Raw genomic sequence first — 24673 nt, forward strand, 5'->3', positions numbered from 1 at the left:
TCTACAGAAATATTAAGCAGCACAACTGTTTTTAACATTGATGATAATAAGAAATGTTTCTTGAGCACCAAATCAGTATATTAGAATGACTTCTGAAGGATCATGTGACACAGAAGACTGAAGTAATGGCTGCTGAAAATTCAGCTTTGTCATCACAGGAATAAATAATATTTTAAAATACAATAAAACAAAACAAAAAAATTTACTGCAGAAATATTTTACAATATTGTATATAATAAATGCAATTTTAGTGAGAAAAAGAGACTTCACAAACATAAAAAAAAAAAACTTACCAACCCCAAACTTATGAACATTACAGTGTATTCCTATAAATACCCAATAACATCTGACTCAGTGACAGCACTGAAATGCTTCACTCAAAACACTTTTTGATGAAGCTCCAGGTTCAATGACCAGATATACAATCCAACTGGCCTACTAAGTGTACTTACTTACACTAAAAGACCCTGACCTCACAGCATGTTTGGGTCTGGACTTAACTCCAAATGTAAACAAGACAGCCTGGAGAGATGTGCCAGCGTCCTGCTGTCTCTGAAATGGACAATCATTCACCCTCAGAGGACAACAAGGTAAATGTCAGTGATGTCAAGTTGATAGTGTGTCCAAGCATCTGCTTGTACTCTACAATCACACTTAATGCTTTGACAGATACATGAAGGAGCACTTGAGTATCTCAGACTGAACCCGCTCTGGATCCCTCCTCCTCCAAGACAGAGGAATAACAAAGGCAAGCAATTCCGTTTAAGTAAGCACTAATAAAATGCTAAGGTTTTGCTGAGACCGACCAGTAGGGTTGCTTTCACAGTGTCTGAATGAAGGAGGAAAGTTCTGGCAGTCTAAACTAGATCTTTGATAGAAAAACAATCCTTAAGTCCAGTCCACTTGAATCCCTCTTCAACAAAAGATAAGGTAAAGAAAGACAGATGACTCTTGCCCTGAATTGTTCACATGAGTATTTGAGGTTAACTTGGGACTTTCCAAATGAAGAGCAGATCCTAAAATGTAGCGGACAACTTTGAGTCTCTATGAATCTTTCCATTTCATTACAAAAGCTGGCAGATCTTTTCTAAAAAGTCGGATTAATTTCACGGCCACATGTGCTCCAGTTAATCCACTAACACGGTCTCATACAGCAGATGGATCGGTGTCCATTTTTAATTCAAAAAAGCCAGTTCCAGTCTAACCGCATTCCCATCAACAGTACACAATCATATTCTCACATCTATGCCAAACAGCAGTATTTCTTCCACCAGGACTCAGAGAGCTTCCTCATTTTATCGGGCGTCCGCTTCTTCAGTCTTTTCTGCTGCTGGCTGTCCGAGTGCTGGATACTGGCCACTATAGCTGTGTCAAACACCTCCTTCAGGTTCTTCTGGGTGAGTGCTGAGCACTCCATGTACGAGATGGCCTGCACTTCCTCAGCACACACACAGGCCTCCTGGGGGTCCACCGGCTGCTCCTTGTACTGGGCCAGTTGGATGAGCACTTTGACGTCTTGCCGGAGGTCAGCCTGAGTGCCCACCAACAGTATCGGTGCCCTCGGACAGTGCTGGCGGATCTCTGGCACCCACTTCTCCCTCACATTCTGGAAGGAGGAGGGACTTACCACACTGAAGCAGAGAAGGAAGACGTCAGCATTGGTGTAGCACAACGGCCGGAGCTTGTCAAACTCATCCTGCCCATAGTAAAGAAAAATTCAGTAGAGATAAACATCTGGGAGAAACTAACACTTGTTGTTTTGGGTTAATAAACATAACCCCTCAAAGAAGGGCTTATATGCATACTGTTAATTGTTAGATTTACACAAGTTATGATGTAGACGTACTATAAACATCTTATCAGAATGACTGTTTGTCATTTTGTGAAGTTGAGCTATATGTGTATGTGGGTATACATATCTTTTCATTCTTTTTGTTGTTTTTACTTTATTTTTTCTTTCTTCTTGTTTGTTTTAAACAGACATTTGCAAAATCATTACCACTGAAAAGTTTGGGGTCGGTAAGACTTTTTAGTGTTTTTGAAGAAAGTCTCTTATGCTCACCAAGGCTGCATTAATGACCAAAATACAGTAATATTGTGAAATATTATTATAATTTAAAATAAAAATGTTCTATTTGAATATATTTTAAAATGTCATTTAGTCCTGTGACGCAAAGCTGAATTTTCAGCAGCCATCACTCCAGTCTTCAGTGTCACGTGATCCTTTAGAAATCTTTCTAATATGTTGATTTGGCTGCTTAACATTTTTGTGTAAACCATGATACATTTTTTCAGGCTTTTTGATTAATAGAAAGTTAAAAAACAAAACAGCATATTTGAAATAGAAATCTTGTGCAGCACTATAAATGATCACTTTTGATCAATTTAATGTGTACTTATTGAATAAAAGTATCAATATATATATAAAAAAAATCTTACTGACCCCAAACTTTTGAACAAGAATGTAAATAAAATATTTTTTTAAAACAGTTCAAAACACCAATGAGCAGCCTTATCTTACAGTAATGGTGCTTTAATCTTCTAAACTGGCAACTTCCAAATTCATGCTTATGATTCCATATCACTAAAATATCAGAACCCGCTGTGAAGTCTAGAACACAGATGTGAGATCTGCTGTTTATTACTGCTGCATTCCATCTGTTTTACTCTTCCTTGTGAGTTTCCAGCTTGGTTTCTGTTGCTATGCCAAAACCGCTTTCTTCTCATATTAGTCAACTGGACACATCCTAACCCATGACAAACAATCCTGTATATAATTTATATGCATATGTATGTGGTTACAAATGAATTAAGGCATCACATCTTTACAGTAATAATTTACAGTAGGTAAAACAGATAGGCCTATTCGATTTGAAATTTGCTTAAGATTAGTAACTGTAACAAATTACTATTATTTTTAAAGATTAACTTTACGTGAGTGTTAGATGATGCCAAATAAATGTAAAAATAAGAGAAAAATTATTAAGCACTAATTCATATATAAAATAAAAACATTTATATAACTATCCAATCAATGTACTCTCTTACTTTATATCTGTTTCTCTCTCTTTCTCTCCCTGATCTCACATTTCCAGTGACTAGCCCCAGCTGTATCCCGGCTGAAAGTAGGCCTCCCTTTCCCTTGGCTCAAGCCCAATTTATCACAATTAGACCGCTTCCCATTTGTGATCCCCTAGAGCTGGTTTCCCCCCTCCCACAAAAGAAGAAACACTCAGTGACCTATAATAGTGTGCTCCCATAGGATGAAGCATATACTTCCTTATAATTCCTGGACTGCAAACTTCAGCTGAACTTTACCAGAAACCCTTATCATGAGTAAGCAAAACAACACTGAATCACTTTCTCTCTTATCTTACAGACAGGCACCCGTATGACTAATTAGGACATAACTCATGGGTCTGTTTACAGTTAAGAGACCAGGGCTTCGACCAGCGTGTGTTTGTGCAAACAATATGTCATCGTTATACAGCGACTTGATGAACTTGCATTGCCTTGTGTGTTTGTGTGAGGTGGTTTGTTTGGGTCTGCTGGTGCTGAGTGGGCTTATTGCACTGACCTGACCGGCTGTGTCACAAAGCTGGAGTTTCACAGGCTTGCCGTCCACAGCTACAACCGCTGCAGATGAGAGGAGAATCAATTTAGACATTTTCTATGCACATTATTAAGACACACGGACTGTGACAAATGAGAATGAATTGGGTTGGGAAACTTGCTGGCCTTACAAAAACTCGTCACAAAAACAACAGACAGTAAACAATCATGTGGCCCTGTGATTAATTAAATTAGGTCACTGGTAAACTGCCGTGGATCATTATTTATCATATATTTATGTAAAATAATAAATATATTTTATTTCTTTTTTTTACACGAAAAAAAAAAATATATATAAAATTCAAATAAAAATTAATCAAATTAATTTTTTTAATTAACATTCTTCATTGCAAATTAACCTAATATAACATTATACATATAAAATCCAACTGAACTCATATCTCTGTTTCAGAGTGGTTTCTAGTTGGTTCAAGATTGCCATTAGCTGGTGCAAGCTGGTTTATTAATTTAAAAACTCAACTTGACTACCTAATCAGTATTGGTATAACCAGCTGATAGCTGTTTATTGCTGGTCTAAGATGGTCTACCAGCGGTTTGGACAAACTAATGACCAGCTTAGACCAATTAGAAAGCTACCATGATCCAAAACGCATCAGCAACAGCTTAAACTGGGTTTTCTAACATATTGTTAAAGTATTTTAAATTATTATTTTATTTATTTTTAATTTATTTTATTACAATTTAGTTTTACAGTTTAATTGTAAATGCTTGAGTGATGTTTACCTGCAAAGTTGTCAAACGCTGTCGGAACATACTCGGTGGGATATCCATTGGTGGTATAGCTCACAATGAGACTGGTTTTACCCACTGCACCATCACCAACCAGCACGCACTTCACCCTGCGCTCCGCCGCCGACCCGAAGCGGCTCTTTACCGCAGATGACAAATCTCTGCTCCTGAATCTCCTCGGGGGTACCGGCGGCACACCCGTGCCTGGAACAGGTTTATATTCTCCAGCTCCCTTAGGAGGCATCGCTGAAAACACTGACCGTCCAGGAGTTTTAACGCCAGTTTCGGCGATTCATCTCACTTGTGAATGAGAGAGCGGAGCACCAGTCTCCGATTTCACTAGTGTCCATTTATTTTAAAAGGAAGAAGTTCGCTTACTTACAGCTAACTTACTTTTCAAATCAAGTAGTGTTTGCTTTAACTGGATATAAAACAAAGCAACTCTAAAGTAAAAATAAATACGAAGCCCACGCGTAAACTGACGTTACGCCCTCACCCTCCTCCGCACTCTAAAACTGATCTGTGCGAGCGCTACTCCAAAACACGGTGGATGTGTCTCAATGCATATCAGCCGCATATTAGATGGCGTTCTGAGGCACGCGCAGCTTCTTTGGCCGTACAAAAGGCAGCGGACTAGAATTTGAGACACAGCCCATGACATCATGCACTGTGAGCGGCTTTCATCCGTGAACTGAATCTCCAGTAATTCAGAAAACCTTCTGTCATTACTGATAAACTCAACTCTACTGGCGCAAACACACGATCAGCATTTTTATTTGTTATCATGGATAAATGTTTTTGAAATCCAAAATGGTTAAAGTTCTTATACATTTGTGTCCTTTGAACAAATTTATTTTACCGTTAATTTCACACACACACACACACACACATATATAGAACACTGCGAAATATGAAAATTGGCAGCATCATAATTCTCATCCAGTTATAAAAGTAGTTAAATTACACAGACATTTTTAATTCTCTAGTAATCCATGGGTGTCAAACTCAATTCCTGGAGCCCTGCAGTTTTGTTCTAACCCTGCTCCAAAACTCTTACCATGTAGTTTTCAAATGAGTTTGACACCCCTGCTCTAGTCTAATGTGACCCAAGGGGAGCGTGAACTTGAACTAACGCACTTACGCCATCTACCGGACAAATGCTAAAACGGGTTCCCTCAAGAACAAATAACTTCTATACATTTTAGATATACTTTTAACCAATATTGAAAATTAGTTCACAATATTTAGTATTTATAGTACTAACTGATATAATAGTAGTGAGTTTTATCTACATTATAGTCCATCTGCCATCAGTGATTCAACCGTAACAGTGCTTTTCATACTTTCCTGGACTTTGACACTGTTATTTATTTGGCTCAAGCCTCCCTGTTTTCATCCAAAATATCTTAAATTGCGTTCCGAAGATAAACAAAGCTTTTACGGGTTTGGAACGACATGGGGTAAGTGATTAATGACACAATTTTCATTTTGGGGTGGAGTAACCCTTTAATGCATTGCACTGTTTAAAATGTCACTGTCTGATTCAGATCATGCCTCAGTTACTTAATCACCTCAAAGTGGATAGAACAGATGCCAGCATAGACTGCGGGACAGTGGCCATCTACACATGTGCTGAGAGCTGTGACCAAGGCACCAAATATTCTGCTGAGTTCATCTGGAAACAAGACCTTTCGGGAGATCAAGCGCTGTAGAATTAGTGCAGTCAAATTAACTAATTTAGACAATTTGCATCCAAAGTTACATTTATAATATTAAAGAAATGCGAACACTAAAGGCATTGGTTCTTTTATGGCACTCACATACACCATTTCATTCCCTAAATGAAATTAAGAGGTCTTCAAGTATCACAAAACATTTTGGCAATTTAGACACATTCAGCTTTGCATCACAGGAATAAATTAAATTTTAAAACACTAAAATATAAACTCGTTTTTAAATTATAATGTCACAGAATTACTATTTTACAGTAAACGGTAAGGAGTTCATTTGAAATAAAGCCTTTAATTTCTAAGACATCAACACAATTCCCTGCCTTGTTATTAGTGATAATTATGTAAGGTTTATTTAGTGTAGTTCTGGTATGAAATCCAAAATCACACATTAATACAGAGTCTCAACACTAAGTCCTTTTTGCTGTAAAAACGGTCATAACACTATTGAAATAAGATGTCATCTCATTACAATTATAGAAAAACAGAAGATGTAGACAACATTATGGCTCATGAAAAGTGGAGGTAATACTCCACAATGCAGTGATAGGCTGAAGTTGGCAAACATTTATTTGCATTAAATGTAGCAAAGTGAATTAGTTACATGGACAAAAGGATTAAATTAAGATGTCAGTGCTTTACATGGGGCTACTGGAAGACCTACAGTACATCATTCAATGAAATGGGAATTAAATCGTTAGATCTGTAAATCTCATTTGAAAACTTAACATGATGACTTCAACAACTGAACGATTCGCAAACTTGTTTGCAAAGCTTTGTTGGAAAATAACCTAAATGCATTCCTCCAAACAAGAGTTCCCTTGCACTGGTCAACATGGGCATTGCTTGCTACAGACTGATTCCTCTCAATGACAGACAATCAGTAATGCAATAACATATAAAACCTGCTAATAAAGGGAATGTGTAAATAACATCATAAAACCACAATTCAAAACATTAAAATGTTCAGACATTGATAAAACAGTATTTTGCAAACCAAATGGCAGGTAAAAAACATTTAAAAAATAAAAAATAAAAGCATTTTAACTCTCAAATCGGTTCACTTTCTGAGTGAAGTAAATGCGTCCTTCATATTTACAGGCTTACAAAAGTAAATAAAACTGCGTAGGTCACCCCAGACATACCGGTGGACTCAGGAAGTAATTTATCAGCGATAACGGAACAAGATTACGTAGTTTTCCTGAATCCTTTCAGGATGGGGTATATATTCTCAAATGCTTCATAGATCTCTGCTCTAACCTTTGCACCTGGAAATAAAAGAACTTTCATTATGCAACTTCAGTGTAGTAACATTATACTAGTATTACATTTTAAATACAACAATAACCTCACCTGTAAGTACAACTTTGCCTGAAACGAATATTAAAAGGACGATTCTGGGTTTGATCATTCTGTAGATTAATCCGGGAAATAACTCTGGTTCATAGCTGGGGAAAAAGCATCAGCAGCATATTAGTGTTGCAGTTTTTTCATCTCACAGTCAGAATGTTACTCACACTTGAATAATAGATCAGAGGATTGCAAATACATTAGTATATCAGTAAAATAAACCCTTATTCAATATACAACCTAGTTGGTAAAAACAGTAATAGTATAGATAATGAAAATTTATTCAGAACAAGACACAACAGTATTAAATTTAGTTTGAGATGTGATATTAAAATAATAACATTAATAAATAAAAACAACAAACCTGCTAAACTGTTGGTGTGTAAGCACCAGGCCCTCTAATCGGATGGGAAACTTGACGTCGCAGCTGCCCACCATGTTCTGAATTTTGAAGTCTAAGAATTTAGCAGGAAAACCCAACTTCTGTACCACTCTGGCATATTTTCTGGCTGCCAATCGGGACTGTACCTCACTGCAGAAGTGAGTGCACACAAAAAAGGCAAACTCACACACTGCTGTTTGTTCTACAAGTTTGTGTGAGGAAGAAAATGACAGCAAGGCCGCAGGTGGCATTCGTACCTTTTCGCTCCCGTGCACACCATCTTCCCTGAGCTGAAGATGAGAGCTGTTGTTCTGGGTTCTCGTATTCTCATGATGACGGCAGCAAAACGCTGAAAGTGTTATTGATATATATTTGTGTTAAATCAAATTGACATTGCAAAAAATTGTTATTGTATGGTTATTGTTCAGAAAATATCATCTACACGTGATCTCCTAGAACTGTAATCTTTGCAATAGGTCACAAATTCCAAAACAATTCACAAAAAAAATTATAAAAGGAAATAAAATCAAATGGTAAGTGCTTTTTTTAACCAATTAAAACTAGTCTTACCTTTGGATTATATTCAGCATTTCTGGCTCGAAGTGCTATCGTCTTCAAGTCAAGTTTGCACCCAAGGTTTACAGTGGACACTATATTCTAAATAAAATTTAAAATAACTTTTTTGCACATAATACATAGAAATTGTAGACTGTAGATAAAGCATAAAGGGCACTCATGTTATGATAATCTCAGATATTTAACATCTCAAAAAATATTTTTTTTTCTCATCTGAAAGCCAATCAACAATGTTTTTGACAGGATTGTATGTGGTGATGACAGCTAAAGAACTCACTGTAATTGGGGGAGGATGCCAGAACTCTCTGAGGCTGGTGTGGCAGGAGTGATGGGGGTCATAGGGGTGAGAGGTGTTGTATGAACTGGCGTGTTGCCTGGCAGTGCCGTTGTGGTGGAGACCTGCGAGTGGTAGAGCTGTGGTGTCTGGCCTGAAGCTCCCACCATCACACCCTGCTGTTGTGAGGCTGCTTGTTGTTGTTGTTGTTGCTGCTGCTGTCGCTGCTGCTCCTCCAGAAGGGACAAGCTGTTGGTGTTCTGCACTGGCTGTGGTGTAAGACCTGTGTTGTACCTCATCGTGGGACTGAAAATGGGCATGACAGGTGTCATGGCTCCCTTTAAATAGATGCAAGGATAGATAATATTATGTACTGATGCAATGAAAAAGTTTTGATTAAAATATCTGCATTATGTAAAGGCTGGAATATACTACATGTCTTCTGCTCAGAATTACAGTGTTGAGGAGGAGATCTGAGTTGTCGGAGGATATCAAGCAAGTTTGATATTTTGAGCCAATTTTAGAACACACTGATGACATGTTAAAAAATCTGATTAAGATAAATGTAACAATTCAATACTATGTTGAATAGACAATGTAATAATGTAGCCTAAGAAAGCTTAATATTTTCCAAATAAGTGAAAGTGACATGACATACAGCCAAGTATGGAGATCCATACTCAGAATTCGTGCTCTGCATTCAACCCATCCAAAGTGCACACGCACACCCGGAGCAGTGGGCAGCCATTTATGCTGTGGCGCCCGGGGAGCAGTTGGGGGTTTGGTGCCTTGCTAAAGGGCACCTCAGTCGTGGTATTGCCGGCCCCCACAACCAACAACCTTAGGGTTAGGAGTCAAACTCTCTAACCACTGGGCCACGACTTCCCCAAATAATACAATAGACATATTAACAATATGAATTTTTCATAGTATAACGAGGTGCTTTATACAAGAATCTGTACAGTCCCTTGCACATTAATATTTGAGGGGTTCCATGGCATCTAAATTTAGTGTATGATGCCCAGTTTTTCTCTGCAGCCACAAAGTCAGCAAGTGTATGATGCCTAATGTTTTAAAATCTGTGCAAACACTGTGCAACGTAGTGTGTTCCAGTCTATTCATGCTTTCTCAACACTTCATTACTTACCGGCGGAGATGCCAGCCCTTGAGGGAAAGGAGTGAGGCTGTTGTTCTGCTCCATATTGACAGGTTATGAAGCAAAACCACCCAGTAGTGATTTCAGGCCTAGCTTGACTCCAATAGTCCCAAAAGACCTGTGGTGAAAAAGAACACACACACACACACACACACACACACACACACACACACACACACACACAACAAATCAATGAAACATACTTTCACACAACAGCGTAGCAATATGTCTACTGAAAAATTGCATGCATTGTAGACACAGATTGTTCTATGCATATCTAAGGGGGAACATAATTGAATGGTTCGGTTGTAAAATGTAGACTGCTAAGTTAACAAGGAAAGTAAAGTTCAAATTAATCTACAGAACATAAAACGTGTCTGTACTGTCCACATCAAGAGTAGGGTAGAGGGGTATGCTGATGCTATTTGCAGTGTGGCTCTGTGAAAACTCAAATGATCAATGTAATATCGCATCACCAACGCTGTTTAACATAACATAATTGACACTCAACAGAAAGCGACGCCAGAGCTGACCACTAATCACGCAGCAGTGATCAGAACAGAGTTCGGTAAAATTGGCAAGATATTCACAGATTCCACTTTTCCGGATCAATAACTCACGAGCAAAACGTTTATAGTACACGGATTATGCCTCTTTTCACTTGTAGTGATGTAGTAAACGAGCTACAAGCGAGTTTGTCTGAAAACAAGTTTTCCTGCGCTCTGTACAAAATACGTTGATCTCAAGGCGCTGGCGTCTGAGAGACAAGTCCGAAGGGACCGTCTGCAAAGTGCGAAAAAGGTTTCTAATAAAATACTCAGTAACTTCACAGTAACACACTGTAGTGTCACCAAATTCAGTTCACACATCACTGCTCTCCTGCTGGTTTTACAACAACACTCATATTGAAAATGATTTTTTTATTATGAAAAACAGTTAATAACTTTACTGTAACACACTGTACTTTCACCAAATTCAGTTCACACATCACTGCTGTCCTGCTGGTTATACTACAGCACTCGTTTTGAAAGTAATTGCTTTTGCAAATTTTTTATGATTTTTTATTATGAAAAATAGTTAATAACTTCACCGTTATTGAATATAATAGTTAATAATTTTACTGTAACACTGTACATTCATCAAATTCATTTCACACATCACTGCTCTCCTGCTGGTTATACTACAACTTTCATATATTGTAAATGTAATTGCATTTGCATTTTTTATGATTGTTCATTATGGAAAAATAGGTAATAACTTTGTAACTACATAACTTCATGATGTAATAAAATTACAATTAAATTTAATTTATGGACTTTGGTTCCACACAATACAAATGTGTATCTCAACTTAGATACCTAATGCAGTTTACTTTTCAGTTAACTGTAGGATGTACAGTAATACCACATAATGAAAATAAGATTTCTTAACACAAATTATGTTGTTACCCACCTAAAATAGATACTCTCACAGTGTCATTAAGTTTGGACTTTGTTTTGTGTCTGCACCTTTTTTGCCTGTTAATTGCCATGGTCACTGTTTTTTGTCATTTCATTTAGCTGTGGTGCCACTAATCACCTAGTTTGAATTTGCTTGTGTATTGGATTAAAAAAAAAAAAACTTTTGAAACATGCATCTTTGTATATTTAGCACATTGTGACTGTAGCTTTTACACAAAAATAATTTTTCTTCTGTTTTCTACATTTCTAAATTTCTCTTCCTTTGCAGTCCTGAGTAATGTAATATATATATATATATATATATATATATATATGTGTGTGTGTGTGTGTGTGTGTGTGTGTGTGTGTATGTTATGTCTGAAGTACATATTTTATTGTATTAATTTTGATTTAATTTATTGCTTACATTTTGTACTTTTGTGTGTGATATTCCATTTTTCATGGCCTATGTCTCTACTTTTTCAACACTGAAAGCACCTGTCACCAAGACAAATTTCTTGTGTGTGCATTGTAAACATTCTTGGGAATAATTAGAGGCAAAATTAAGTAATTAAATTTGAAATGTATTTTTTGAGTCCATGGTTGCTTTTTAAGACACTGTTTTAATTTTTACCAAATATTTGTATTCATGTTTTGTCTGTCAAGATGATATACACACAACCAAGGTTTTTTTTTTTATTAAAATAATTTTATTCATTCATTTATTCATTCATTCATTTATTCTTTTATGTATTTTTTATTTGTTTATTGTAATTGTATCCACTTAAATAAATTTTGAGAAAATATGTATTATTGTTTGGAGAGAAAGATACAGTCACTGACAAACTTTTCAAAAAAAAAAAAAAAAAAAAAATCAAAAAAAAAAAAATTATAATTGGAATACTGTTACATGATGAAATAGGTCTATCTTACTCTTTTTATTAATGTAATGTCGATTCTGAGCAAACTCTTTTTTATGTAAATATGAGGACAAAAATTTATTTTTATGTTCAGGTGCATCTCAAATTAGAATGTCGTGCAAAAGTTCATTTATTTCAGTAATTCAACTCAAATTCTGAAACTCGTGTATTAAATCAACTGAATGCACACAAACTGAAGTAGTTTAAGTCTTTGGTTCTTTTAATTGTGATGATTTTGGCTCACATTTATTTAAAACCCACCATCTCAACAAATTAGAATACTTCATAAGACCAATAATAATAAAAAACATTTTTTGTGAATTGTTGGCCTTCTGGAAAGTATGTTCATTTACTGTACATGTATAAAATACTTGGTAGGGGCTCATTTTGCTTTAATTACTGCCTCAATTCGGCGTGGCATGGAGGTGATCAGTTTGTGGCACTGCTGAGGTGGTATGGAAGCCCAGCTTTCTTTGACAGTGGCCTTCAGCTCATCTGCATTTTTTGGTCTCTTGTTTCTCCTCTTCCTCTTGACAATACCCCATAGATTCTCTATGGGGTTCAGGTCTGGTGAGTTTGCTGGCCAGTCAAGCACACCAACACCATGGTCATTTAACCAACTTTTGTTGCTTTTGGCAGTGTAGGCAGGTGCCAAATCCTGCTGGAAAATGAAATCAGCATCTTCAAAAAGCTCTTCAGCAGAAGGGAGCATGAAGTGCTCCAAAATTTCTTGGTAAACGGTTGCAGTGACTTTGGTTTTCAAAAAACACAATGAACCAACACCAGCAGATGACATTGCACCCCAAATCATCACAGACTGTGGAAACTTAACACTGGACTTCAAGCAACTTGGGCTATGAGCTTCTCCACCCTTCCTCCAGACTCTAGGACCTTGGTTTCCAAAACGAAATACAAAACATGCTCTCATCTAAAAAGAGAACTTTGGACCATTGGGCAACAGTCCCATTCTTCTCCTAAGCCCAGGTAAGACGCTTCTGACGTTGTCTGTGCTTCAGGAGTGGCTTAACAAGAGTAATATGACAACTGTAGCCAAATTCCTTGACACGTCTTGATGCCTTGACCCCGGCATCAGTCCATTATAATGTGAAGTTCACTCAAATTCTTGAATCGATTTTGCTTGACAATCCTCATAAGGCTGCGGTTCTCTCAGTTGGTTGTGCATCTTATTCTTCCACACTTTTTCCTTCCACTCAACTTTCTGTTAACATGCTTGGATACAGCACTCTGTGAACAGCCAGCTTCTTTGGCAATGAATGTTTGGCTTACTCTCCTTGTGAAGGGTGTCAATGATTGTCTTCTGGACAACTGTCAGATCAGCAGTCTTCCCCATGATTGTGTAGCCTAGTGAACCAAACTGAGAGACCATTTTGAAGGCTCAGGAAACCTTTGCAGGTGTTTTGAGTTGATTAGCTGATTGGCATGTCACCATGTTCTATTTTGTTGAGATAGAGAATTAGTGGGTTTTTGTTAAATGTGAGCCAAAATCATCAATTAAAAGAACCAAAGACTTTAACTACTTCAGTCTGTGTGCATTGAATTTATTTAATACACAAGTTTCACAATTTGAGTTGAATTACTGAAATAAATGAACTTTTCCATGACCTTCTAATTTATTGAGATGCACCTGTGTATTTAAAATAGACATAACTGTAACTGTAGTAGTACCCAATCAGGAGCAACTTTCACTTAATCTCTACCTGCATCATTGCACGTAGAGATGAAAGTTGCTTCTCTGATTGGCTGGTGAAGTGTGGTAGAAATGCAGTCGTGATTTAATCTGTTAAAACTACTTTAAGTAATTACAGTGTTTTACAGTAAAGTTCTTAACTATTTTTCATAATAAAAATCATAAATGTGCCAAAGCAATTACTTTCAAAATGAAAGTTGTAGTATAACCAGCAGGAGAGCAGTGATGTGTGAACTGAATTTGGTGAAAGTACAGTGTGTTACAGTAAAGTTATTAACTGTTTTTTCTTAATTAAAATTCATTTAAAAATGTGTAAAAGAAATTTTCAAAACTGGTGTTGTAGTATAACCAGCAGCAGAGCAATGATGTGTGAATTGAATTTGATGAATGTACAGTGTGTTACAGTAAAGTTATTAACTATTACGTCCAATAATGGTGTATTTATTAACTATTTTTCATAATAAAAATTCTAAAAAAAAAATGCGCCAAAGCAATTAATTTCAAAATGAAAGTTGTAGTATAACCAGCAGGAGAGCAGTTATGTGTGAACTGAATTTGCTGGAAGTACAGTGAGTTACAGTAAAGTTATTAACTATGTTGTTCTATTATGGTGAAGTTATTAACTATTTTTCATAATAGAAAATGTGCAACATCAATTATTTTCAATATGAGTGTTGTAGTAAAACCAGCAGGAGTTTTCAGGCAAACTCACTTGTAGCTCGTTTACTACATCACTACAAGTGAAAAGAGGCATAATTCGTGTACTAAAAACGTTTTGCTCGCGAGTTATTGATCCGGAAAAGTGGAATCTGTGAATATCTTGCCAATTTTACCGAACTTCAGAACAGGAGTGACGCCCACAGCGGTGAAGGCTAACGAGGCTAGCTTGTGGCGCTAATCTGTTCGTTACAAACTCTTAACAGTTCATGCTACATACATAACAGCGCTCTCTGCCGAAATAGTGTAATGGAGTGACATGAAAAAACGTCCAAACAAACCGTTAATTTGCAGGATCCCTCGGGCTGGCAATGAGTGCGCTCAGAATAGCTCCAGGAGCGCGCAAAACACGCGATTTAACAACAACTTCCGCCGACTTTAATAATGCGCTTCCGGTGCATTATGGGTTTTATATTCATGAACATTAAACAGCAAAAAATAAAAAATAAACACAAGTGGAAATTATTAAATTATGCAGAAAAACTAAATAAGTAAATGTAAAAATAAAATAGTGCTAAAGTGTAGTGAAAACTGCCGTTTCACTTATCTATTAATAAAATGTTTGGGATTAATAATATAGTTTTGCTTGTTACTTTTTACTTGAACATGAATCTTAAAGTAACTAACTAACTAACGAACGAACGAACGAACGAAGTAATATTACATATTATTACACTATATTACGTTTATTTTATCTCTCTCCCATGGCGATTAAAAATCGTGTAACTTTCAGTGGACGTTCTGACTTTTATTTTGAAATTGTGTTTTAGCAGCACACTTTAACTCTTGCATTTGAGGGAACGGAGTGTTTCCAGTGTTGCCAGCAATTTTGTAGATTGCCCGAGCAACTTTTTCTTCCAAAAGCACCTAGTAACAAATTTAGATATTTTAAAAAAATGTATTTGGCAACTTTTAGCAACTTTTGATAATTGATTCAAACGATAAAAAGACACACATTTTCCATCTAAATTAAACAAAAAGAGGAAACCAACGATGCCTAGCAGTACACACATCATGTGAATTAAGTTAACTGCTATTTGCAATTGTTTAATAGTAATTAGGTTTTTCCTTTTGATGCGGCGCTGCGGAGACCAATCGGTGTATGACATCAAAGTAGCGTGAGAGCTAATTCAGGTGCTGGTCATATCAGTCTGTGTGTAATGAATGAATATAATATACAGGTTTCACTTTTTGAATGGGATTATTGAAATAAATCAAATTTCTGATGATATTCTGATTATACGACCAGTATATATATGACCTGTAGATTGCAGACTGATCAGCATGATTTCAAATCGCTTTGACGTCAAACACCGATCGGTCTGCACAGCGCTGCTTCAAGTTGAACACACTTATGATACACCTTGTTAGTTAGTAGCTTGTACCTGTGATTGTTGATCACTTAGTTGATCTCGTAAAATGGAAAAGGTAGTAAATTTCTAGGACTTTATCTGTTTTTTCTGTTTTGGTATAAACTAAAATATCACCTTGGATAAATATTCAGTTGTGTATTATTTAATTCAATTATAATACATAGGATTATGTCCAAATGTATCAAAATGTGAAGGTATCATTTGCATTAAGTCAAAAACATTTTGTACACAGTAGTAGTACATTTCATGTTAAATACTTTGAGGATCTGGGTATCCTGGCGGTTGTGTTTTTGATGACAGAGGTGGTGTAAAGTGAAGGTGGTCAGTGAAAATCTTATTAAACCATTAGAAAAATGTTTGCGCTGTAGTAAATTAGAATCTGGCTCACATTTCTCACATCCTTTGTCTGCTATCAAGGGCTTATCTCCCAATGAATTTTGGTTCATTATTCTTAATAATCAATAAAAATCTGTCTGGTGGTTCACTGTCTTCTTTTGGACAACGTATTGATCAGAGACTCACACTTACGTTAGCCAATGCCACGTTTCACAAATGACGTAATATTTCACCCCTCTTGATAGGGGGCAGGATTGCGGCAGTCCTCAGCGTGAACGATTCAAGTCACTATGAACTCATCGTGAACGATTAATAAATAGACGTGGGTGTTGTAGTTCTTTATACAGACGTTTTCCATTCGCGCAAGCCAGATGATCTCTGCTTTGAACTACAACTTCCGCATAGGTCGTGATGACGACATTGCCTACGCAATCTGTTTAAGGAGTTCCTATTTCCTGGTTGAAGAGTCAGCCATTTTGGGTTTCAACCGACTAGCCTTTGCGGTAGTAGCTAGCCAGCTAGTTACTTTTTAATCGGGAGATTGGTTTTTGTTTCTAGTCTGCCTTCACGCCGCGGAGTTGTACTGTTAGAAGACAAGCGGTTTTCACAGTGTCCAGTCCACGATGAATCCCGAATAGTAAGTGGTTGTGTTATACACTGCTTGTTTGTCTGTACTGAGCTCATACTTTACCTGTAGCTACTTTTGACAGGCAGCAGCAGCAGCAGCAGCAATGATGACTAGCTGTTTAATCTTACCAGCAACTAACATCACTGTATTTGATCTGTTTCACTTCGTCAAAGCCGGAAAGCACCGTGATTTTCAAGAACGACATTTTTAACACATAGCTTTCTCTAAAGAAGTTTTTTGGTCATTAAACGGCTGTGTAAAGCGAAGCTCAGCCGGGTTAAATATCCATCCGCGACGCGATACATTTATGACAAGTAGAGCTCATTAGTTAGTCACACCACACCTTTAACATTTCGTATATTGTGATATTTTAATCTCAAGCAATTAAAACGCATGCGATCTGTCAGGCTTCATCGGAAGTTAATATTAAAGCCAGTTGATGTAAGCTAACGTCTTCAGATCGCTTTTCACTTACTTTTTAAACGGCTCGACCAGCTGGTGAAATAGATAAATAGCTGGTTAAGTATCGTTAACATGTTTGGTAACCTGTGGCTGACCCCTTAATTTAATCAGAAAGAGGGTTTCTGGTTAAAAAGGGATGTCAGTATCAGGAAGGTGGGCTAATAAATTACTAATGAGTAACGTTTATCATAGTTATTCGCTAACCCAGCTTTTAAAGTTTAGAAAGTGATTTAAGATATATTTTTTCAAGTCACGTGCCTTGTTTAATACTAAATTTGTAATCACAGGTGTAGAAGTACTGTACACTTTGACACTAAAGTAAAATGTCTAAGTTAAAGGCAGGGTTTTTCTGTCTGCTTCTTAGAAATAAAAGATGGTTTTGCAAGATTACATGCATAATAGCCACATTTCCACAACACCAGAATGATTTGTGCTATCTGTTTCCTTCTCAGTATTAATTTACATAATCTCGAAAGGTATTTGATGCATGATCCCTGTGTTCATTGGCACTGAATCATGAGGTTTCTACACTCCTGTCTAAATGTCTGATTGTGCAGATGTCAGATATGTCTGAAGGAACTGAAGTGCCCATCCCTTCCTCTATTGTGTGGTAGTCGTGTGTAGGTCACATGCCAAATGCAAGCTACACACTTTATTATAACTATCACTAGTCTCAGTGTTAAGCAACTCTGTTACTTAATGGACTTATTATCAGCTGTTGCTTTTTTTTTACATGGTCAGAAACGGGTGAAGTATGTTTTTTTTTGTCATAGTTAGGTGCTTTTATAATGATGGCTGTTCAGTGGTTAGCAGTTTCTCTTTCGGTTCTTCACATGAGTTGTATTAAAGATTCAGTGCTAAAGTGCATGCAGACTTTGTGGCTTCCTGAAATAACATGAATAGTGATAAAAGAAACTAGCAAGCCAGAATTCATGCGGATTGTCTCTGTCTTTTCTGACAGGTTTTTAACATCCATGTAGGATTTAATGCAGAATTTCAGATCTGCATCTTTAAACAAGACATTTTCTAAGACCACACTTAGCTGAAGACACTTATACTACACCAATTCTATTTGATAGAAATCAGAAACCAGTGTATAAACAGAGGGTCTTTATATAAAGTGGTTTCCTACACAGGAGTGTTTGTTGCAGTTAACCTAACAAGGAGAGCATGACTTGAATTCAGTGCAGTGGGACGGATGGAGGGGTAAACAGACCGCTCTGCTGAGTCGATGAGCTGGTCTTGACCAGGCTGATCCAGTGATTTCCTTCCTATGGTCTTTTCTTAACAGGGCATGTTGAATAAGGCCAGAAGATTTAGCACAAGAGGCAAAGTTCCCTCTCTGTGGAATGCTTGATCAGCTTACTCAAGTTCCCCGACATGAGAGCTCCTCAAGCACATTGTTTCTGTTAAACCAACATTATATTTTTTTGCATGCAAAAGTGGACCAGTGACTGATTTATCCCATGTTTAACTGAGTTACATCAGACAATGGTCTTACAGTGCTGGAATGCAAGGGTCTGGATTATCTCACGTGTTGCAGGGGGATTTTAATGACCTTATTCCTAATGTAGCCTGTAAATGTCTAGAAAATAAACAATGTGTAATAAACAGTAAACAAAAGGAAGAGTTGGGTTCAGGGTAGGCTTAGGTTTTTTGACATGTAGGGCCTCCTGTCTGCATCAGTATGATGGGTACACTCGTCCAAATGTTATTTATTTTTATTTTTTTAGAAATTAATAATTTTATTCAGCAAGGATGCATTGAATTGATCAAAAGGGACAGTAAAGATTTGTACATTGTTGCAAAAAAATTGTTCTTATGAACTTCCTATTCATCAAAGTTTTTAATTGTTAATAAGAAGAAATGTTTCCTCACCACCAAATCAGCAGAAATCATTCTAATATGAATGCTGAAGACTGGAGTATTACCTGCTGAAAATTCAGCTTTGTCATCAAAGGTATAAATTACATTTAAAAAAAGGGATGTCCCAATCAGGTTTTTATGTGCCCTGATCTGATCCAAGTCATTGAACATTGATTATCTGGTGATACCGAGTGCTGATCCAATACTTGTATATTCCTATAGGAATGTATGTCCGATATATGTATATATTACAAGATACACTTTCTCTCTGTGTGTGTGTGTGTGTGTGTGTGTGTGTGTGTGTGTGTGTGTGTATATATATATATATATATATCTCTGTGGTCACAATTATGAATATGGGGCTACTTGATATAGACTTCTTGTATTTTATGTATAATAAGCAATAATTGCAACATAAAGTGAAGATAAGGTTAGAAAGCATGAAGCTTGCGGTGTCAGAACGTCTGTCTGTCTGTCTGTCAAGTCTGAATCAAGACTCAACCCATAGCAACGCAGTCTAACAATGACGTCTCAGATGGCAGATAAAAAGTAAATGATAAATGTTAAAAAATTTCTTCATCCGCTCCGATCCCGATCCTTGAGACTGGCTCGGGAGATCCCTAAAAAAAAAGTTATTTTAAATTGATATTTTCACATGACTATTTTACTGCATTTTTGTTAAAGTAAATGCAGCCTTGGTGAGCATAAGAGACTTCTGTCAGATAAGCTAGAAAGTCTTGCCAGCCCCAAACTTTTGTACGCTTGTGTATATTTCACAGAACTGTGCTGCCAAAAATTGGTGGACAAATATTGACTGTCTAATGTCTTGTTACTTTTTCTCTTCATACAGTGACTATTTATTCAAGCTGCTCTTGATTGGTGACTCTGGTGTTGGAAAGTCTTGCCTTCTTCTCCGATTTGCAGTAAGTAGGTTATATGCTTTCCTCTGTTTGCCCTCATGGATGTATTGCCATAATTTTTGCTTGCATCTATGTATTAGTATTAAAATGTCAGAGGTTAAATAATCAGCTGTCTGAAAAAAAGTGACGCATAGTGAAGTATGGTGTCCCATACTCGGAATTTGTGCTCTGCATTTAACACATCAAAGTGCACACACACAGCAGTGAGTAGTGAACACACACACATTTTTGCTGCGGCGCCTGTGGAGCAGTTGTGGGTACGGTGCCTTGCTCAAGGGTCTCACCTCAGTCGTGGTATTGAGGGTGGAAGCGAGCGCTGGTACACTTCCCCCACCTACAATCACTGTCGCAAACCAAGACTCAAACCTGCAACCTTTGGGTTACTAGTTCATCTTTAACTGTGTACAAAATGAATTTGCATACTAAAAGACTGTTATATCACGTTTATATTGAACTGAACACATTTATATATTACTTCAAAGCACTCTAGAGAGAGATATGACTACTGAAACATCTAATTCACCTGCTGTTTTGCTTCTCTCAGGATGACACGTATACAGAAAGCTACATTAGCACTATCGGTGTGGACTTTAAAATAAGAACTATAGAATTAGACGGAAAGACCATCAAACTTCAAATCGTAAGTTCCTTTCTATCCTGTAATGAATAAATGTTTGTGAATAAGATGACATGAACGGAATATACAAGCATGTGGTTAAAAAAAAATGTTTGATGTTTAAATGGTATCATTTTAATTGTTTAGGGACATCATCAGAGAGAGCAGGGTTATGTCAGTGCTCTTATCATTAAGAATTTTTTTGATGTAAATTATGTCAGAGAGAGACCTTTGTCTGCTTAACAATATTGAGTACTCCGTTATTCATTTTAATTTTGATGAACTGATATGAATTCTCAAATCAATATGTGTGAACATAACTTCACTGGCACTCCTGCCAATAAATAATCAAAGTAGGTTGTGTTACTTTTGAGAAGAAACCAAGTCTCAGCTTTCAATTTCTGTCAGTTTTATCTCAAGTGTTGTTCATTTTAACCTTAAATGTACTAACTAGGGGTTCCCTGTATAGCTTACAGCAAGAGTTGATATTTGATATATTTGTCAGTACCCTGCCCTACTATTGAAGTAGCTGAAGTAATATTTTTCTGTGCATTTTATCTTTGCATTTAATTCGGGTGTCATATTATTCCTTCTTCCTTACAGTGGGATACAGCAGGGCAGGAGAGGTTTCGCACAATCACATCTAGTTACTACAGAGGAGCACATGGCATTATAGTAGTCTACGATGTTACAGATCAGGTGAGCTCATCCAAACCTTAGTTGTCCTAATTTCACTATAAACACCTGTGAAAATGCATTGAAATAAAGGTGTTAATTTCTTCTCTATTGTATTTGTTACAATGATTTTTTTATGCCCTCAGGAGTCCTTCAATAATGTTAAACAGTGGCTACAGGAGATTGATCGCTATGCCAGTGAAAATGTTAACAAGTTATTGGTTGGCAACAAGTGTGACTTAACAACAAAAAAAGTGGTGGACTACACAACAGCAAAGGTAATATTGCTATACTCCATATTACTTAATAAATGACGTTTCTTTCACTTTGTCTGGCATTTTAGAGCTCAGAAGACATTCTGGGATTGCCTTCTCTTTGAAGGATGCCTGTGCTGCTGCCTGTCTAATAGAATGGCCTTTGTGTCAAGAGCTAATTTATTTTATATATAGGCAGCTCACTAGGTTTTGGCGCAAAGCCTGTGTGTACACAAGATTTGCAGTTGGTCACTTTTCAAGTGTTCTAACGGAAAGAAACTGCTTTGTTTATCTTTAGGAATTTGCTGATTCCCTTGGCATTCCTTTCTTGGAAACTAGTGCTAAGAATGCCACTAATGTGGAGCAAGCCTTCATGACAATGGCTGCTGAGATCAAGAAGAGAATGGGCCCCGGAGCCACAGCTGGGGGTGCTGAGAAGTCTAACGTGAAGATCCAGAGCACTCCAGTGAAGCCTGCATCTGGAGGCTGCTGCTGAGGCTTCCTCGACCCCGACCCCCTCACCTCGGCCCCTGGATCTTGGCACAAGAGCCCCCAGAATAGAAGAAAGAAAGGGGAATAGATAATTTGTTATGGAGCAAAGAGTGAATATGAAGAATAGAAAGAATAAAAGAGAGTGTGAAGCAGTCAACAGTTTAAGTTACCCAAGTTGTACTGTATGTAGCCGCACTACCAAAAACATTCAAAAATCTGCTGCCCCCGCCCAACCAACCTGCCCTTGCTTTTCACAAACTAAAACTGATGAGAGGTCTGAGATTTGGTAACTGCCGTCTGTCAGGGGCTGCTTTTAACCAACCACACCCCCAAAAAAGGATGGATTTCATTTTCACTCAACGATTTTAAATCAGGTTTCTAAGAATAATGTGTGTCTTTATCTCACTGCATTCCTACTGCAGGGCTGGTCTGTGGTCAAAATTCAATGACATTTTGTTTTTCTGTTCTTTTCTTTTCTTACTTTATTCTTTCTTGATGATTATTTTACTGTTTATATTTGCATGTGTAGGTTTCTGTCCTCACGGATTGTTTTGTCTGTTGAGATCAACCTGGCAGCAGTGGTTCACAGTCCTACATCTGTTTAGTAAAATATATGTACATATACACTATGTATATATATGTATGTAAGATCTGAATTGACAGTTCTGTAGAGTTAAATACATGATTAGAGTAATTTTACCTTCTTTTGCATTTAAGTTGGGGCTGTAGACTCTTGTAGTTTTGTTGCGCAATGTGTAACAGTTAACACACACATCTATATTAGTACGACCACACTGTACAATATCAGTATGTCTGCAGTTCTTTGTGGGACATGTAGAAACCCTTTGTGTTTTATTTATTCAACATTTATATGCAAATATATTGTTCCATTAATCTACAATCTCTTGATATTGGCCATTTACCTGCGGAATACATTGAAAGCAACAATTTCACAATCGCATATGTGACTCAAACACTATGTTCTCTTTTTCATAATAAAGGCAAATGAATTCATTTTTTTGAATGAACTTGGAAACCGTTTATGTCTAGTTCATCATTTTGTGCAGTTTTAGATGGACGTTTCACTTATCCCTATATGGGACACTTAGTATATGTAGGATTAAAGCTTGCCTTGCAGCACCCCAAAAGCAGTTAACTCATATTTCAGTATTATTTACATAATAATATAGTATTTATTAATATTTTGAATTACCTTTTATATTTTTATATTTCTAGTTTTCTTTGTAATTTTAATGTAAATTTTAATAATTGTATGTGCTTTAGTCAATTTTATTAGATTTTAAATGTAAGCTTAAATTAAGTTAGTTGCCATGGCAACATTTTAATTTTTAAGTGTTGAATCTAATTTTATATAATATTTCAGCTTTTTTAATGAACAAAATCAGATTTAGGTTTAGCTATAGTTAATAATAATTGATTTACTTTTTAGATTTAAAAGACTTTGTAAAGCCTGAGTTAATTGATGATCTATTTCAATTTGGAGAAAAGCGCCTATTGTATCTGTTAGTTTTATTATTTTTATTTTCCCCCATTGCAGTATACGGCGGCAGCCCTATGGGAACAAATAGGAAAATAATGAAAACTGGCACACTTGTAGTGATGGTCATGAATAGTGATCTGACCACCACCAGTTCAAAAATACTCCTTCATTCTGATCACATTCAATAGCTTAATGGCCATTTTGAAAAGTACAGTATTCCGTTGTTTTGCCACTCTTCCAAATTTTGTCCAATTCTTAAGAAAATTTACAGAGATGATCTTTGGACCGAGCTGCACAGGAGTTGGTCAGAAATGTTTTATGGGATTTTTGTAAAAAAAAAAAAAAAGTTGTGATGTTGTGTTGACTCAAAATTGGTTTTCAGCCAAACTTTGATCAATCGAAATGAAACTTGGAAGGCATTATCAGCATGATCTGAGGGTCCAGCACCAAATATGGATCATGAGATATGAAAACATAACTTTTGAACAGTTAGTCAGAAAATCATGATCTTTGGATTCCTTGGGTCATGCATAATCTGTTGATGTTCACTTGTATGAGTGTTCATTGTAAAGTTTTTGACTGTTCAGTGTAAAGTACTTGTCAGTTGACTGGTGTAGCAGTGGTTGCTATGCTTGCTGCACCTTTGGGGCTTGGCCCCGTATTGCTGCTTGCAGCTATATTACTGTATATGATTCTGTTTGCATTTAATTAAGTATCCTTATCAAAAAGTAGAATGTTTATTGTTAAAAATGCTTTTTTTTTTTTTTTTTTTTGTCAATGCAAAAACAGTTGCACATCAATTTGTGATCTCTGCAGCAAATTCTCCAAAACTTTTTTTGGAGGTTTTTGGTTTGCCATCATACTCATTCAGCTGAATCCACAATGCTTTAATGTCCACAATTATTATTGTTGTTGTTATTGCATTTTGTTCATTTT

The 24673-nt window shown here is 36.7% G+C and overlaps 3 protein-coding genes across 3 annotated transcripts; 1 reads left to right on the plus strand and 2 right to left on the minus strand.

Moving 5' to 3' along the window:
• Window positions 1-223: 223 nt before the first annotated feature.
• LOC109100833 (rho-related GTP-binding protein RhoU-like) lies at window positions 224-5072 on the minus strand. Its single transcript, XM_019114268.2, has 3 exons — window positions 4357-5072; window positions 3578-3636; window positions 224-1696 (listed from the first exon to the last, which is right to left on the minus strand). Exons 1-3 carry the CDS (start codon window positions 4604-4606, stop codon window positions 1244-1246), a joined length of 762 nt encoding a protein of 253 aa, XP_018969813.1. The 5' UTR covers window positions 4607-5072; the 3' UTR covers window positions 224-1243.
• A 1567-nt stretch (window positions 5073-6639) lies between these two features.
• LOC109101339 (TATA-box-binding protein-like) lies at window positions 6640-15013 on the minus strand. The gene is made up of 8 exons (XM_042768917.1): window positions 14896-15013; window positions 9822-9948; window positions 8679-9012; window positions 8395-8483; window positions 8082-8173; window positions 7807-7974; window positions 7446-7540; window positions 6640-7360 (listed from the first exon to the last, which is right to left on the minus strand). The coding sequence occupies exons 2-8, from the start codon at window positions 9873-9875 to the stop codon at window positions 7281-7283; spliced, it is 912 nt and encodes a 303-aa protein (XP_042624851.1). The 5' UTR covers window positions 9876-9948; window positions 14896-15013; the 3' UTR covers window positions 6640-7280.
• A 1768-nt stretch (window positions 15014-16781) lies between these two features.
• On the plus strand, window positions 16782-23272 carry LOC109083141 (ras-related protein Rab-1A). The gene is made up of 6 exons (XM_019097965.2): window positions 16782-16960; window positions 20130-20202; window positions 20744-20839; window positions 21419-21514; window positions 21637-21768; window positions 22043-23272. The coding sequence occupies exons 1-6, from the start codon at window positions 16947-16949 to the stop codon at window positions 22238-22240; spliced, it is 609 nt and encodes a 202-aa protein (XP_018953510.1). The 5' UTR covers window positions 16782-16946; the 3' UTR covers window positions 22241-23272.
• Window positions 23273-24673: the final 1401 nt, after the last annotated feature.

Source organism: Cyprinus carpio, chromosome A13 (assembly GCF_018340385.1).
Source record: "Cyprinus carpio isolate SPL01 chromosome A13, ASM1834038v1, whole genome shotgun sequence".
In the NCBI taxonomy this organism is placed as follows: domain Eukaryota; kingdom Metazoa; phylum Chordata; class Actinopteri; order Cypriniformes; family Cyprinidae; genus Cyprinus; species Cyprinus carpio.